The following is a 16,668-nucleotide window of genomic DNA, read 5'->3' as shown; positions in this document are numbered from 1 at the left end:
ACCAGATTTTAATGATCTTTTTAACCATGTATTTCATCTACGTATCTATTTATTTCATCTCAAGACAATTGGGTTACATATATGTATATACACATAAATATATATAGGATATAGGAGTTTTCTTTTACCAGTTAATCTCACCTTAGCTTAGGTTGTGTAAAAGAAAACTCCTATATCCTATGATCTACCAACCTGATGAAATTATTTTCGGGGATAAATATACATAGGACAGAACACAACAGCTCACAGTACTAATGTGTCCGATGACACAACTGGCAACAGAAGTGCTCAGACATGTGATGTTTTATGCCGCACACTTTCATCTCGGACAGCTTCATATGAGTGCAACCACACGACAGCACAACTTACCCCTCTGGAAGCTCGTTGGCATCTAAACACACGGCAGTTGGGATCCCTCTGTGGTCAACAACCGCACTTCTATCCCCTATCCCTCTGTCTCGCGACATAAGACTCACTGGAGCAGTGGAAAAAGTACCGCTAGTTGTGCATGTGTTTTAATTAACTGTCTCTTTTGAATACCGACCTAGTGGAAAGCATCCCTGTGTGGTCCACTACTGCACTTCTGTCCCCCAACCCCGAACCATCTCGGGCCATTATACTCACTGTGGATGGTAACACATTTCATAGGGTCAACAACTCGTCACACCTGACTGTGTACAGGTACAGGTAGGTCTACATTGGCTTCAAACTTAGAGGGACAGAAGTGCTGTAGCACTTGCACACATCCTCTCTTACTCTTAGCACTTGGACAAATATATACACACTGTAAATCAAAGACTGTGGTTTCAGCATTCCTGGAGGCACAAATGTGACAAACACCAATGTATTAGTAAATACACAAGTGCAAAACAAACTATCAACATCATAACATTACAACAAACTATCAAAATATTACAACAATCATTAAACCTTCTTGTAGATCCCAACATAATACTAGAAATTATTTAATACCACATGTGAAAGTTAATTTTATGACAAAACATTATCACTTACTTCTATAAGTTCTATCAATACACTTGAAAACCACTTCCAGAAATACAATTGATTTTACTATATCATCACTATCTTTTCAGTATATTCAGGTATGCCTTATGTAGCAATTGACTCACCTACTACTTGGCCCCTGATATTGTCGTTGTCGTCAGGATTCTTTTTACATAAGTCTAGTCTCTGATCTGTGGGAAAAGAAACATTTATTTAGAATATTTTCCTCCATTCAAACTTCAAACTGCATGATGTACATGAAATTAACACTTTATACATCACAGCTGTACAAGTTTTTAAGTTTTATCTATGTCTAGAAAAGTTTCCAAATCACAATTGACATTCAAAAACAAAACTGGTGACAATTTTTGAATGCCAATAAAGGTTAGACATCCAGGTAAAAAGATACGCCAATTTCCAAAATCATATCCAGTTGCTTAAGTAACAGCTTTTGGGTAAATTTTTGAATGGTTATTGAAAAGACTCAGGATAAGTTCAGTCCGACTGAATGCCATAATTCGGCATGTTGAGGCCCTCTAAGTTAATTGCTGATAACCTGGATGTGGGAAGTTGTAACCTGGGACTCTCATGTTACTGTACACCAGGTGGCTGCTCCCACAGACCCATTCTGCCTGGGGCAACATCAGCACTTGGTAACCATCTGTCATGATTTCTGATCATATTATCAACTTATTATTGTGCCCCACTGGGGACACGGGGTGTGGATTATTTCATTTGTCCAGTCTGCAGTCCCCAACTGGAGACTGGGAATCACCTCTGTCCCTTAGGAAGTTGTATCGTAAGACTCACTTTGGGGATCCACCCATGTATCCCTTCACCTTTAGCATCTTTATCCCTGTGGTATATGTGACCAAGGACATCTATGTGCTTGTGTTGGAACAAACTTTATAAAGAGAAAGTTCTAAGATAGGATACTTTCCTTAAATCATTTTTCATTACAGCATCCAACAATTTATGGTTAGAAAAGGCTTGCATCATGTTATCTGTAAACTTTCCAAAAATACAGCCAAAGACAAAGTCACTGGTGAGAGAAAGAGCCATGACCTGATACAGCATGCCAAAAGCTTCCCTCTCTTCACCCACACTCACAGCAAGTTATCCTCTACCAATCAAGGCTTCCATTGTTTAGAACTGACAAGTTCTCAAGTGATTTAAGCACGGGACATTTAAACTGGAACACTGGCCTGTTGTCACATGACAACTGAAACCATCACAGACTTTCTTCCTGTGCAAATACATGTATTGGACGCTCAACATGCTGTTATTACGAGTGTACACTAAGCCGAGTCCCTGAGCATTGCATTTATTGATTTTCTGGGGTTTCCAACTGACATAAACAATAGGAATGGATAGTTTGACCTTGACTAGTGAGACTGAAAATGGCACCCACTGATGGCACAACAGCTGGGTAACAGCAGAATTCTGGCTTGTCATTCCAGATGGTCACAATGCTTTATAATGTTCCTGTCTATAGCTGAAAGTATCTCCCATATGTGTACCTGTTGATTCATGTAGATTTTGGTAATATTTACAGCGGTAATATATTTGGTAATAAATAAGCAGACATATTCTATCACGACAAGTTGCAAAACTGTCATAAAAGCATTCTTTTAGAAATAAAATTGTTCTACCACTGTATGTCGATGAAGGTTAGATATCCAGGTAATTAGATACGCTGGCGAAGGGTATTGGATTCTACCTGAATCATCTGACCGTTTCCAAAATCATATCCAGTTGCTTGAGTAATTGCTATTAGGTGTTCTACCATTGACTTTTCAAAAATGTTTCCAGTCACGTCCAAGAAGGTAATTTGCTTTTCAGCAAGCCTCAAAACCTTCCCTACCCAGAAGGATGCATGCATATGATTCTGTATGTCGATGAAGGTTAGACATCCAGGTAATGAGATTCGCCAAAAAGCAGTTACTCAAACAACTGGATACGATTCTGGAAACGGTCAGAAATTTCAGACATCTATCCAGTGTCTTTCAGTGTCACTGATGAAAGACACTGGATCGCTGTTTGAAACGTCTGACTGTTTCCAAAATCATATCCAGTTGCTTGAGTAACTGCTTTTTGGCCCATATGATTGTGTGTAGTGGTAAAACAGTACTTACACCCTGTGTCCTTTAACCTAGCAATAGCGTTAGCCATGATGCGGACACACCCCAGGAAGCCAGCACCCTGCTTCTTGTGCACCTTTTTATGGTTCCAGATACTGATGGTGATGGAGTCATTCTTGCCAATAAACCTGAGGAGAAACATACAGTATTGAAAGTAAGGATAAAAGTGGGGAAACAAATCAACTGGAAGCCAGAGTCAGGAAACGATAGCACAATATTATCCTATATCAAAGCCTTTAGCTTACCTTAATATATATCGTGATATTCATGAACCATATCAACAAGTTTTGAGTGACGTAGAAGAAAACATGAGCCTGTAATGTCCTCAAGAATTTGACCAAGCAAAGTGCCATCCTTGTTAGTTTTACATACTCTCCTATACTTCCAATATACTCTCCACTTACCAACTGCCGCATAGCAGAGAGAGCGAGAGCCAATGAAAACTAAATAGGATGACACCAAGGCTGGGGTCCCCTACTTTACCAGAAGTGTGTTGGGTTCTTAAGCAGGCAGGGGTTTGACACCTGAGGCTTTCTCCAAAGATTAAACATTCCCTCCAAAGACATGAAATAACAATGACCAAAAGATGGTGCAAATGTTGGTACATTTTAGACTAACTTGCAGTACTTACAAGTCGTAGTGTTGATTCCACTTGGGGTCCAGTGTGTTCTTACATGTGTCTGTGGAGTGGCACTGGCCCGACCCATCCACACTTATCTTGGCAAAGGGGTCTGGTAATCCTGAAACAATACACACACAAGACGTTCAGTGCAAAACTCTTTACGTGTAATATGTATCACAAGGACATGAAAGCTGCTATATCTAGGGGACTCAAAAAAACTTTGCCTTGACATAAAAAGCTACCTGTCACCAAAAAGCAAAACCTTAGCATTTTCGTCATCAGCCCTCTTCATCTTTATTAGATTCGAGCAGTGATTTCCATCCTATAATTAGAACGCCCTAAATTTGTAGAAGGGCTGGTTTTACTCCAGAGATGGAAGAATGCCTGCTTACTACTGCTGGTTACGCTGGTTTCTGTGTAAATGAGATCAGGAGTATGGCCATTCTAATAAAGCACAGCCTCTAGGAGCTTTTCTGACTTACACTGATTTTACATGTGGATTACAATGTCTACTCATATTATCATCTGCACAAACACAAGTAGGGTTAAGGTTGAAAAATTAAGACAGTGCAGTTTCACTCTTCCCCTTTTCTATTCAACCACTATCTTCCTGTAGAACAAAAATCTGCGATTGTTCACTTTTTTATTCAATTTCAAGAAGAGCTCTTCAAAAGTGATAACCGGAACATTCCCAGCATGGAAAAGAATAGATGTGCTATTTAATATGCCTGGGAATATCTCTCTGAATCTGTAATTCAACCCCTCTACAACAGCAGGTTTTGTCTATTGACAAGTGACCTCATGATCCATCAATCATTGATGATGAGTGTTGATTTCTTTTTTTCTCACAATAGTTCTTCTTTTCAGTGGAGTTACTGTCAACTTTCTGCTACTGTACATGTACAGTAAATTCTAGCATTCCCTGGAAGACAGTTTCCAATGCTGTCTGCCCAGGTGATAATAGTACTTCCTGACTACAGGTAAGGTTAAGTTTGTTTTACTCTCACTTTTCAATCTGCAAAGAATATGTTTTACATTATTATTCACTTGTTATTGTAATAGAGCAATGAAGAGGCTTTGTGCCAGGCAGACAACTGTCTCCTCACGACTTTTTGATCACATAGATGAAATCGATGATGCATTGAACATATAACAAATGTTCATACTTACTGAAGAAGTCTTTTTTGGACACATTTCTGGCACATAACACTGCAAGAGAACAGAAAAATAAGTTCAGTTATATAACATTATCAGTATCATTTGATAATAATGAGACCACCACAATGTTTTCAATGTTTAGATTTGTGTGTCTCCAGAGGGCTGACATTACAGGAGAGACACACTGACAGAGACGTTCAATTAATGTTCCATCAATCATGGTCAGACATTTAGCAAACAGTGATCATTACAGGAATGCACAATGCAAGCACAAAGGTTTCAGCACAGGTAGCTAGACAGTCACTCACACTGGGCTATCTCCAGTGGGAAGAATAGGACACATTTGTCATGTGTCCTTGTGCCAGACCAGAAGTCTAGTCCGAGGGGAAATGCTAGGAAATGGAATCTTTAACTTTGGAGACAAGTTTTTACAGACATCTCCTGTTAGGTAACAAGTCAAAACATCATGGCTCTTTAATAGGTCAAGACAGAAGATGGATTTTGGCCTTGTACCAAGTTCTTTAGAAATTCCAAGTTTGGGACAACCATGTGACTGTAATGTTTGCAAGAGACCTGCCAACTCTATAGCAACATACACACTGCTGTAGTAAGTGTTGGTTGCCTGTAGTACTGTTTCAAGTCCCTGATGGCTAAAAGGACACAAGCACAAAATACTTAAGATTCATTAATCCTAGAAGCTTGATTATCAATGATTTAAAATAAAACAGAACCAGAAGCATTGTGGAATGACACCTCTGTAGATGGTGGGGGGGAGGAGACGATAAAGCCCCTTTGTTTCGTCAAATTTGATCAGCAGTCACACAGACAGACAGGTAAATCCGACAGCAAACAACATCCCAAACCTTTTCCATCCTTAAACATACTAGACAAAGGCAGTGTACTTAAACATAGATTCTCTGTGCCCTCCACATTGGTATAATAATGCACATGCATAGGTGTAAAATGTGGAAGGAAAACCAATGGTATACACAGGTGTTGTCATCTTGCTCTGGTCATGTAGAAAATTAGCAAGATAAAGGTGAAATCCAGACAGGTCCTCAGCTTGAGATAATGGAACTTTCAAGTGAGACAATGGCTAGACAAACACAGTGTCACCCATCCAGGCTACTCCAGACAGGCTACTTCAAGAGGACGGCCCTTTCATATCCATAACAAATGAAGTACTTGACGAGTCTGCATTTCCCAATACACATCCCCATCTCTCACCTGTGCAGGTACACTTTTTTTATGATGTACGTTGTGACCAAAAAGCTTTGAAACTAACTTAAACATTTCTAAGCATATATTACTGGACCTGTCTAAGATTATACCTTTTGGTATCTCATAGTCAACAGACATAGGACCTGAATATGTAGGACCAAGAGTTATTTTCTTTTATTCAACTAAGTAGACATTTCCTGTCTGTCTATTGCCTGGGGCATTGTCTTATCTGGTATTTTTGCTTTATCAGGGAAATCCCAATTTAGAAAGTTTCCTAAAAGTAAAATGAAGTCCATAAAATAATTCAGGCTTTTTTTGTTCAATAAGAAACTCTGAAAGAAATTTCAAAAGAAATAGGACACTTAATCTTCCACAGTGACCCTCAGAAGGGAAAGGTCTACACCAGAGACCTTGAGACAGTCTCCTAGACCACAGATGCTTGTCCTAATGAGGCATTATAGGCAGCTGTGATAGGAACCATTCACATGTCCATGTAGGGACCAGCCAAGCATGTCTCCCAGGACCCCACCCTGCAGCCTACACAAGTCAACCCAGGGTCAAGGTACACCTTGGATCAATAGGCTGCAGGAACTTGGAGAGGAAGGGGGGAGGACAGAGAAAACAGATCATTACTGGATAATTTTTGCCCAGCTTCTGTGCGCCATGTGTTTCTTCCTGTCTGCCATGCTGCATAAATGGTGATCTAACTCTTGGTAAGGCGGCAGCAAGCCGACAGACTTCCCATCAAAAACAGAAGTAACGGCTTTACAGATGAGAACTTGAGAAGGTCTTACAAAAAGATTAGTATACATAAAAAAACCACAACGGGAGATTTCCTATCAAAAGGATGTTTATACATTTTGCAATGCTAACTATCCTTCAGGGTCCTGACGTATCTGTGAGAAAGAAGTATAAAGTCGACGATAGACTTGTTTAAGGTCAAAGTCACTTCACAATAGAGAATCAAAGGACCATTCTGTCTCTTTGACTCCCTCACATGCTAGCCCCATGACTAAATGTTTCCTAGAATTGGTAAAGCCAGAAAGAACTAATTTGAGCATGCTGAATTGGATTTTCAGTCCCAATATCAACCCAACCCTTTTCTTCCAGAAGGTGGGAGTCATTGCCATTCATGCACCACTCTGAAAACATTCCTATTGACTCCCACATTCCAGGCCACACTTGACGTCTGCTCTAAGACACACACTCAGGCGAGCGACGTACTGCACACATGCACCTCACGACACTTTTATACTCTACCATAAGCCATGGGACATTGTTAGTGTTACACTCCCTATCCCTCCCAGCTGTATCCAGGTACAGACACACCCCTGAAAGTTCAGGCTCCTGGCTGACAAAGGCTGTACATGTACATGTACATGTGTTTTAGGGCACCAACTGTTAAAACACAGACACGGGTCACTTGCTACAGACCACAATCAGGCTTAGCCTGGAACCACACATCATCAACCAAAACACCAAACCAGGCCAAGTCACATCATACATATACATTTCATCTTTCAACTACTAGAGCAATGGCTGTACTTATCATGTAAAATATCTCTTCCTATCTGAATGCTAGAAGCATTTATGTTTAGAACTTCTATGACACTTGCCCCGAACCTTACCACAGTAGCTCACCTCTGATTTGAAATTCAAAGTGCTTAATTTGCACAGAAGGAAATCTATAAGATGATAAGATCTTGGTCCTGTGACCATGACAGGATGTTGGCAATGTTCCCATGTATACCACACCAGTACTGGGGCCGCTGTCTGCATGGGGGATAACTTTGAAGGTCCATATAGCCCCAAACTAGAGTGGATTCGACAGTCTGGAATAAACTTTACCCCTTTTGAATTACCTAAGCTTCTCTACACATTGCTAGGTGGTCTATTTTGCTACATTTAAGCTGTGAAAATAATGTTCCTACTGATATAGACTACTGGCAAGTCCTGTTTCTAGATGCTGCCAGGGAGCTACTCCATGTAAATGAAGAGTAAGCCAGCAACAGTAAGGACTATTTTCAGAAATAAATGGCTTCGATTGAGGTATTTCCACCATCCAAATACCCATGCTTAGAAAAGAAAACTTCCGATAGGATGGGCGCACCATTTTCAAAGTGCCACTAACTTGTGCCACATTATTCTTGGAACAACCATAGAGAAATGATACAGTCTCCCACTATTCTTGGCATGCACTTCAAGGTACTGGAACAGTTTTTGTAGACAAAAGGTTGTAACATTTCAGGTAAAACATAATAGATTATGCAATTGTCCAATAATTTTGTCACCTACAGTGCTACACTAACCATTTTTTTAAATTTCAATTAATTTCAAGATAATCATAAATAGACTATCTCATCCGGTCTTACTGTCTCTCTACATACAGCTTTACATTCTGCTTTTGAGCTGCAACAACAAACAGTACACCCAACTAAATAAAACTTGAACAAGACAAGCTGTTCCAAGGAGACAGAACTGTACTGTGGCCAGAACAAGCAGATCTGAAAGTTACCCATACAAAACATGAAATAGATTTTTTACAACACCTGCATCGCAAATGAAGGGCTGTGTTTAACTACAAACTACATTGATTTTCTTATGATATACAAAGCAGAGAATTGAGAGAAACCTAAAATCACATGGAATGCCTTCTGCATCAATCAAGGCAATATTGGATCCCCCAGAAACAAGTCTGCTGTCTCTCATGTATTGATACAGATCAAATTGAGCTATTTTTGTAGTCTGATAATTCAATATAGCAGAGCTAACAAAGAATAACTAAGCCAAGGATAACATTTGGTTCCTTGCACCAGTTCTAAGAAATAGGTCCTGTCTTATTCCGTAGATGTAAACAGTAATTCTCCATTCCTCTAGTTCTGCTCAGTCTGAGCCTAGCCTAGACAGCTGTCTCAGACATGGCCAAAGTTGGTGTAACCAGCAAATATGTGATTCACAGAAACTTGGCTGGAGAATGCTTCCTCCATGGAAACTTCACACAGATGCCTTTCCTTCCCAGTCCAACTCTGGAAGAAACCTTCAGCACTGAGCATCCTGCTCTCTTTCCTTTCCCCCTTCAGGCTAGCATACTTTCTCTACCCAAAAGGGATAGCCAATACCACATTTTGCCAACCAGTTTTTCAAGGAACATTACATACTGAGAAAAAGGGAAATTGAAGGTCAGATTTAATCAATGACACACTGATCATTTCTCGTTCTTCACTATATTACATATGCATATTTTACAGTCAATTATCGCAAAATCATTCATACAATGACACTGAACATACTTATTTTAGGTCTATACAACAAAAAATCACTTTATATTTCAATATAAAAATGTCATCATAAAAACCCAACTGAACTACAACTGAATGCAGTAACTTTACATCTACTTCTATAAAAATCAACAGTGTGCAATAATTTTTAGACATAACCCATGCAGAGGTAAATTACAGAAGTGCTGTATGCTATAAAACACCTTCAGACGGGTAGCTTTATCAAAAACTAGAAAATAAACAGTGAAAACTTTCTTTCTTCTGCCTCTCTTTTTCAGAGAAACTGAATCATAAGTCAGAAGTACAAACTGTTAGGGCCTGCCAAAGCCCTTCTGTAGTGGAACCTTGGCACCCTACACCCAAACTAACAAGAGCACATGACCAGACTCCGATTTCCCAGACTTCCTCCCCACTGTATACAGAAGCTGTCAGGTATTTATCCTGCTCTCCATCACACAGGTTTAGTCTCCCATGCCATGACTCTGCATACTGCACAGTCATACAACCTTTTCTCTCTACACTCCCTGTGTCCCACTTAGCTCTGGGTTAGTATTAGTACTGGCTAGTATCTGGGCTTGCAGGCCCTACTGCACGCCCATGCACAGAATTCCAGGTAGTGGGGAAGCATTGCAAAGATGTCTGTGGTTAGTTCCACATGCCATGTTACCTCTCAGTCACTTGCTCTAAAGGTTATATATTTATGAACGTACAGGTGAAGAATAGTAATAAACAAAATTGAAAAACTTATCGAAAACTATTCATATAACCACTTATGACAGCTAATAAATTAACCTCATAACAGTTAATCCTCTGGTATTATATCACAACAACATCTTAAAATTTGGAGGGCTCTTGAAATCAACGACAGCAGGAAGCGGCAACAGCCAGACTATTTTCTTATCTAGCGGCCGGTTTGCTCCAAAGAAACAATCACCATCTACCATACAATTCTTCTCCGCAGCTATCATGATGTAGACTTGTCCAGACTATTTCCCATACCCTGCCTATCTCATCCTTTCAGTGCAAGCCAGCAGGAGAGGCCCAACTTCCTTCTCAGATTAGCAGTCGTCCTGTCAACCCTCTCAGGGCTCCAAATACTGGGTGCATGTGGCAGTGCACCTTGGTGCATCCAAAATTGGAGCTGTGCACCGAATTTTTTCTGTGGGTGCATACAAATACTTTCATAGGTTTACGTATGTAAAGATATCGAAGCATACTAGTAGTATACACAATATTCTTGACATTTCAGCGTTAGAAAATGTCTATCATATTACTTGTTCAAGATTTGAACTTGGAATTTGGGTTCATCAAAATTAGGTTTTTCTAACATTCTGCTTTATCTTGTCTGGTGCACCTCAAAATTTCTTGCCGCACCCAACTTAAAAAGTTGGTTGCACCAGTGCACCTAATCCACAAAATTAATTTCAAGCCCTGCATCCCTGTTTGCTGCGGAGCCCCAACACCACAGCTCATGCCCAGCAAACACTGGAAGATAACTGTCTAAGCACACTTTCTAATGGGAACTTGACTTGCTGGGTACCATTACCTGATAACGAAACCACCGAAGTCTGCCTGACACTGATGGACTAGCGCTTCAGCTCTGGAAGAATATCTCATGCCAAGAGAGTGTAAATCGTAAATGTTCATGAGGTTAGATATCATTGGTCAACCCAAAGGGTTGGACATGCACAATTTAAGCCTGGCCTATTGCTTGTACATTTTCAGGGAATCACAAATTGAAGAAATGCCTTCTTTGAAGAACACTATTAGTATTACTCATATTATTAGAGCTGTATGAATTACTCAGGCATTCCATAAGGCATTACTTAGCAGGCACCCACATTCCCTAACCTCCTTGCCATGAGACATACCTTGTTTACACACAGGAATGAACCCAAATCAAAGGATATTCTAGAAGATGCAAACACTGATAAGAAGAAAGGAAAGACAAGATAACATTTCTGCATAATGGCCATATTGTTACAGAACTGCCAGACACTGCAGGGCAAAGATCAGTCATGCTGGAATGCATCCAGGTTCAAAACTAGGTAACCACTGACGACTTACCACAAAATTGCTGAACTGAGCAACCCCAATTTCACAGGCACCCTAACTCATGAAAATCATTCGCACCGTTTGAATTTGCCTAATCATAGGCTAATGTTCTCCACACACCTGTTTGCTTTATGCAGTCTTTCAAAACTGACCATAGCCACCACCATATGTCCAACTCATACAACAAGAACTTGAAGCAGCTAAGTGTTTACTACAAACTGAGAGTACTTGTTTTGACCATACCGTAGCTAAACTGTTTGACGACCACTTGAGGTGGCCTCTCCCTGTCTGAGAAAATGGTACAAGAACATTATGACACCCACATACCGGATGTTGTCACCAATCAGAGATTATTTCTGTACGTAGTTTCACGGCTAAACCAAAAAAGGTGTGGGGAGCAGGCCTAATAAACTTTCACAGTGTCATTGACAGTGATATTGTGATTTTAAAAAAATAATATAACCCTAAATACACGAGTTCCTGTGGTTTTGGGACACCTTTCAAACTGCCAAACCACAATGATTGAGGTTTACAAAGTTTATATCAAATTGTTTTTCTGTTAAAATATCCTGGTATACATTATACCAGTACTTTATAATTGTTAGTTAATCATTGTTTTGATCAACAATGCACACACCGACATCAATCTTTCATGACATTGTTTAACCTTAATGACCCCAACCTTTTTAAACAGCAATTATTTCATGTCACTGAACAATGACTGAGGAGAAAATATGAATGACCAAGGTCTCCTTACATGTATAGAACAAGTAAAAACATCTTTTTTCAATAATCTGAAATGCCAATAATTTCCCTAACCTAACTTTACTTGTTTTTTTACACTAATATTATTCTATCAAAACTACTCACAGGATGTTATAATTTTCTGTTGTATAAGTCCTCTGACTTTATGCGTCTTATGTAAGACAACTGTGAACGTATAAACGAAACATAGTCAAAAGCAACTTCCCAAGTGCAGTCCTTATCATACGTGTACATACCCTAAATGCCACGCAGATTCAGATGTCTTCAAACTTACCGCAGATCCAACCTCATGACCTGTGTGTACAATGCGCATTGTTGAACTACTATGTTTAAGCATGCTGACTTACTGTCCCTAATCTCAGGCTGGCCTAGAATGGATTACAGGGATCATCTGTCTTAACAGACACCATTACTTCACTTACATCACAAAACGTGGACTGGTACTACAACTACCAGACATTTGTGATATTACCAAGTGAAAATGGGTCGTATGTTATACACTGAAAAGGCAGGATACACAACTCTTTCAGCCTATGCATGAGCAGCCGAAACTATCTACGCGTGTCCTTGCTGTTGGATTTAACTTTTGAGATATCACCTTTTTTGAAGTGAGACATCATTTGTCAACACCATCACAATCTATTGCTTTTGAATACACTTTCCAACCACTAGAAGTCAGTCAATACACTTCTACTAGAAACCTACATTTGCCAGGACAATTTCTAGTTACTCCTTCTCGCAATTACACCAATTATGTTGGTCCCCTACCTCTTATCACCCAGTAGGGGTGGCTTTAGTTGTAATTACATCTGTGGATGAAACATGTGGTGACTGGTGAGTCAAGCTGGTCTGAAGAGAGATTGTAAAATGGTAGTCTCTACCAGACTGGCTACACTGGCTATAATAAATATATATAAATAGTGAGAATAATTTGCCAGTGGAGTTTTGCTACCATAGACTAGTCGCACATGCTTTAACCTAAGTTGTTCTTTCTTGCCAAATTCTACGACCCCTGTACCCCCGTAGCAAGGCCTGGTGGAGGCTAGTAAAAATGGCCAGACAAGATGAGAGGGACCGTACTCGCAGCAGACACAAAACAAAGAAAAAGAAACAACACACACATTGGCCCCTGCAAAGGTCCTATTGGCAACATCCGTGTAAAAAGAGCAAGGAATCTTGTCAGTAAACATGGCTCGTGTCCCAGTCAGCATTAGCAGTTTGTTTTCATTCCACCCTGGAAGGGTGGAAAAAAACTTTCCTTGAGCTTTTATGATTATTTGAAGTGTAATAAGCAATTTCATTTGGTATATCAAAAAGATAATACACATAATCTTCACATATATTATATCTTCACTTTGATGTACGTTGTTGACCTTCTTACAGATCTGTCATCATGGAATTAAAATTGTTCCTGAGCACTTGACTACAGTAGTACAGGTATATTTGTCCCTGTCACACTTGACCCAGGCCTTCTCACTATGCTACCAAGTTGGGCCTCCTGTATTCTGATGTTGAGTCGGTATGACAGACACATCTGACACATGGTTCGCTCTCACTTCCGATCATCTAGACTTGCTGTCAAGTTCGGGGTCAGAGATCTTCATTCTGGCATCAAAGTCAAGTCTATGTATGTACGGTCAGGTTGTGTATTGTTTCGGTTACAGGTATGTCAGGCCTGCATACCTGGGTGTCATGATGGCTAACACTGACGACTTAGATTTACGACGTTAACGAGTTTCTAATTGAGTTTTGATCATGCCACAATGTAACGTCATTATATGGATCAAAGTATGTAATATGCTAAGATACCAGCAAAATATGGAAACACTATAATAATTCTGCTTCTTCCAAGATACCCCCCCCCCCCAATCCACAGCTGCTTTGTTTTCATTATATTTCAGCCATACCATAGGTATGGTGAAATATATTGTATTCGTAATGTTTCTTTCTTTCTTTCTTTCTTTCTTTCTCCTGTCAAATCTTCAGAACACGGTATCTCCCTTGTTCCTCAACCGAATGACTTGAAATTTGGCACAAGGGTAGAGTGGGCCAATACCCTCGGACGTTTTTTTCATTTTTTCGATATCTGTCTCTTAAATGATTTTATTAAGGTTTTTTGGTCATCTTAAGACCAAAACTGTATATTTGGGCCCCCTGTACCCTGGTATTATAACCGAATGAGCTGAAATTTGGTACAGATGTGCCTTGATAAGTCCCCCATATATATTCAATATCAGTTTTGGTGTACAGTATAACGAAATACTTATTTTTGCGATTTTTTGGTCATTTTTTTTACCAAAAAAGGACACTTTTGGCTCATGTACCTTGGTTTTAGAACCGGATGACCTGAAATTTGGTATAGGAGTGCCCTAGATATATGCGCACATGGATTCAATAACACTTGAGGCATACGGTACAATAAAATGCTCAATTTTGCGATTATTTGGCCATTTTATGACCAAAAATTACACTTTTGGCTCTTGTGCTCTGGTTTTAAAACCAAATGACCTAAATTTTGGTAAAAGGGTGCACTAGATATTTATTCAAATGACACATGTATAATTTTTGTCATAGACTACGTCAAAATGATATATTTGGGGATTTTTTTGTCATTTTCCAATAGCCAGAGGGGTCAATGACCTTAAGGTCGTTGACCCCCAGCTGCAGATTGCACCTACTGGCATATATGTCTATTTAATCTAATTAGATAGGTAACCAATCACTTAGCCTGAATCTATATCCTAAAGAGGGGGGGGTGGCAGCCAATCAGCGAGCCCGGTGTTATCTGGAAGAGTCCATTCTTACACTGAGGGGTTAATTTTTTTTTTTAAATTCATCATTGGACTGGTGAAGTCTTTCAGTGGATGCATTTTTGGACAGGTCTAATTGGAAATTTTACAGAATGTGTGCTGGAAGAGTCTATTCTCGCACGGAGGGGGGATTTTTCAAAATTCATATTTTGGACTTTGGTGACCTCTAGTTTGTCAAAGTCTTTCAGTAGGGTTATTTTTGGACTGGTCTAATTTGCAATTTTACATGGGTGTTCTGGAAGAGTCCATTCTTGCATAGAGGGGGCTTTCTTTAAAATCCATTTTTTGGACTTCAGTGATTATGTCAAAGTCCTATTTTAGCGGATGTATTTTTGGACTGCTCTACTTTACATGGAAGAGTCCATTTTTTGCACACGGAAGGGGGATTTTTTCAAATTCAGTTTTGAACGGGTGATGATTCAAAATTCAATTTTAGTGAAGTGTTTTTAGACTGGTCTATCATACCTTTTTATGCACTGGGACCTTTTTTGCTAAATTCAATTTTGGATTTGGTTTCTTATTCAAAAGGCCAAGGTTTCAGTGGGAGTATTTCTGGACTGGTCTATTGTGCAAATTCACATAGGGTGCACTGGAGTCCATTCTTGAACGGGGGAATTTTGTAAGACTCATTTTTGGGTTAAACCGTCATTAGTAAAAGTGATTTTTCAAATGGGTGATTTTGAAATAGCCTATTGTTGCATGATGGCTGAAATATGCTGTATTTGCTCTCAAGCAAATGTCGGCCTTTCTAGTTTGCAGGTTAAAATACTGAAAACCTTTGACCCCAAAACTGAGGAATTTCATTTTTCCAACACATTCCAGTCGAAGGCAGACAGGGTACAGTCAACGGTGGACACTCCCTTTATCGTCTTCAGAACACAGAGAGGAGTCATGACGAAACGACCACAGAAATGCAGGATCCTTAGCCCCTCAAGTCCTGGCCTACACACCACATAAATATGCACAACAGATTGCTCGGCGGTCGAGTCAATATTATATTTCCAACGAGGCCACCCACAGAAAACTGTCCGTATCTCGCCAGAAACACCGCGTACGACCGCCATTTTCGGTATACTAGTAGCAAAGAAACCACACTACCTGTCAGACGTATTTTCATCGCCCCGTTCCGCGGTCCTCCTGGCCGAGACATGGCCAAATGTGAACCGCCGTTCATTCTCCGAGCTTCGGACCCACCACCGACACAATGGCGGATCTGGCAGCCTGACGTCATGGGCGCAGTGCCCGGATGTGACTCAGGACGCCGTGGGCGCATGGAGATCCATCCGCGCGGAGGAGGATGCCCCAAAGTAGTTCTCGCGGTTTGACCAAAGCGCAAGGAAATTTCTTGAAACTCCATGCTCGACACACCTACTTTCAACGTCACCAGTAAGATATGTTCTTTTGGGAAAACAGTTTGAAGAGGAAGTTCAAGAAATTGGCCCGCTTTCTTTCGAAATATTCAGCAAATTTCTGAAAACACTGCACCCGGTGATCAAAGTTACAGGTGGATCAAAAGAAAGTGACCCGCACTTTTCAATTATTGAACCAGGCAGCCTATTTCCGCTACCCAATCTTTATCCATAGAAAAACCTAGCGTTGAAACAAGGTGCTAA

The 16,668-nt window shown here is 40.1% G+C and overlaps 1 protein-coding gene across 2 annotated transcripts in view; it reads right to left on the bottom strand.

Annotated features, from left to right (window-relative positions):
• Positions 1 to 16,339, bottom strand: part of LOC118428739 (E3 ubiquitin-protein ligase SMURF2-like) — a 28,877-nt gene extending 12,538 nt beyond the window's left edge. The window contains exons 1-6 of one of the 2 annotated variants that reach the window (XM_035838921.1): positions 16,154 to 16,339; positions 4,939 to 4,977; positions 3,778 to 3,886; positions 3,141 to 3,274; positions 1,131 to 1,196; positions 545 to 623 (exon numbers count right to left, since the gene is read on the bottom strand). In XM_035838921.1, coding sequence (XP_035694814.1) covers positions 545 to 623; positions 1,131 to 1,196; positions 3,141 to 3,274; positions 3,778 to 3,886; positions 4,939 to 4,977; positions 16,154 to 16,328 — 602 coding nt within the window. In that variant the 5' untranslated portion in view covers positions 16,329 to 16,339. Of the gene's footprint in view, positions 1 to 369; positions 476 to 544; positions 624 to 1,130; positions 1,197 to 3,140; positions 3,275 to 3,777; positions 3,887 to 4,938; positions 4,978 to 16,153 lie in introns of both variants that reach the window. The other variant, XM_035838920.1, reaches the window with a different exon arrangement.
• Between the last annotated feature and the right edge of the window lie 329 nt (positions 16,340 to 16,668).

This window comes from Branchiostoma floridae, chromosome 13, assembly GCF_000003815.2.
Source record: "Branchiostoma floridae strain S238N-H82 chromosome 13, Bfl_VNyyK, whole genome shotgun sequence".
NCBI lineage: Eukaryota > Metazoa > Chordata > Leptocardii > Amphioxiformes > Branchiostomatidae > Branchiostoma > Branchiostoma floridae.
The sequence above is the reverse complement of the archived record's forward strand: the minus strand, read 5'-3'. Positions and strand labels throughout refer to the sequence as shown.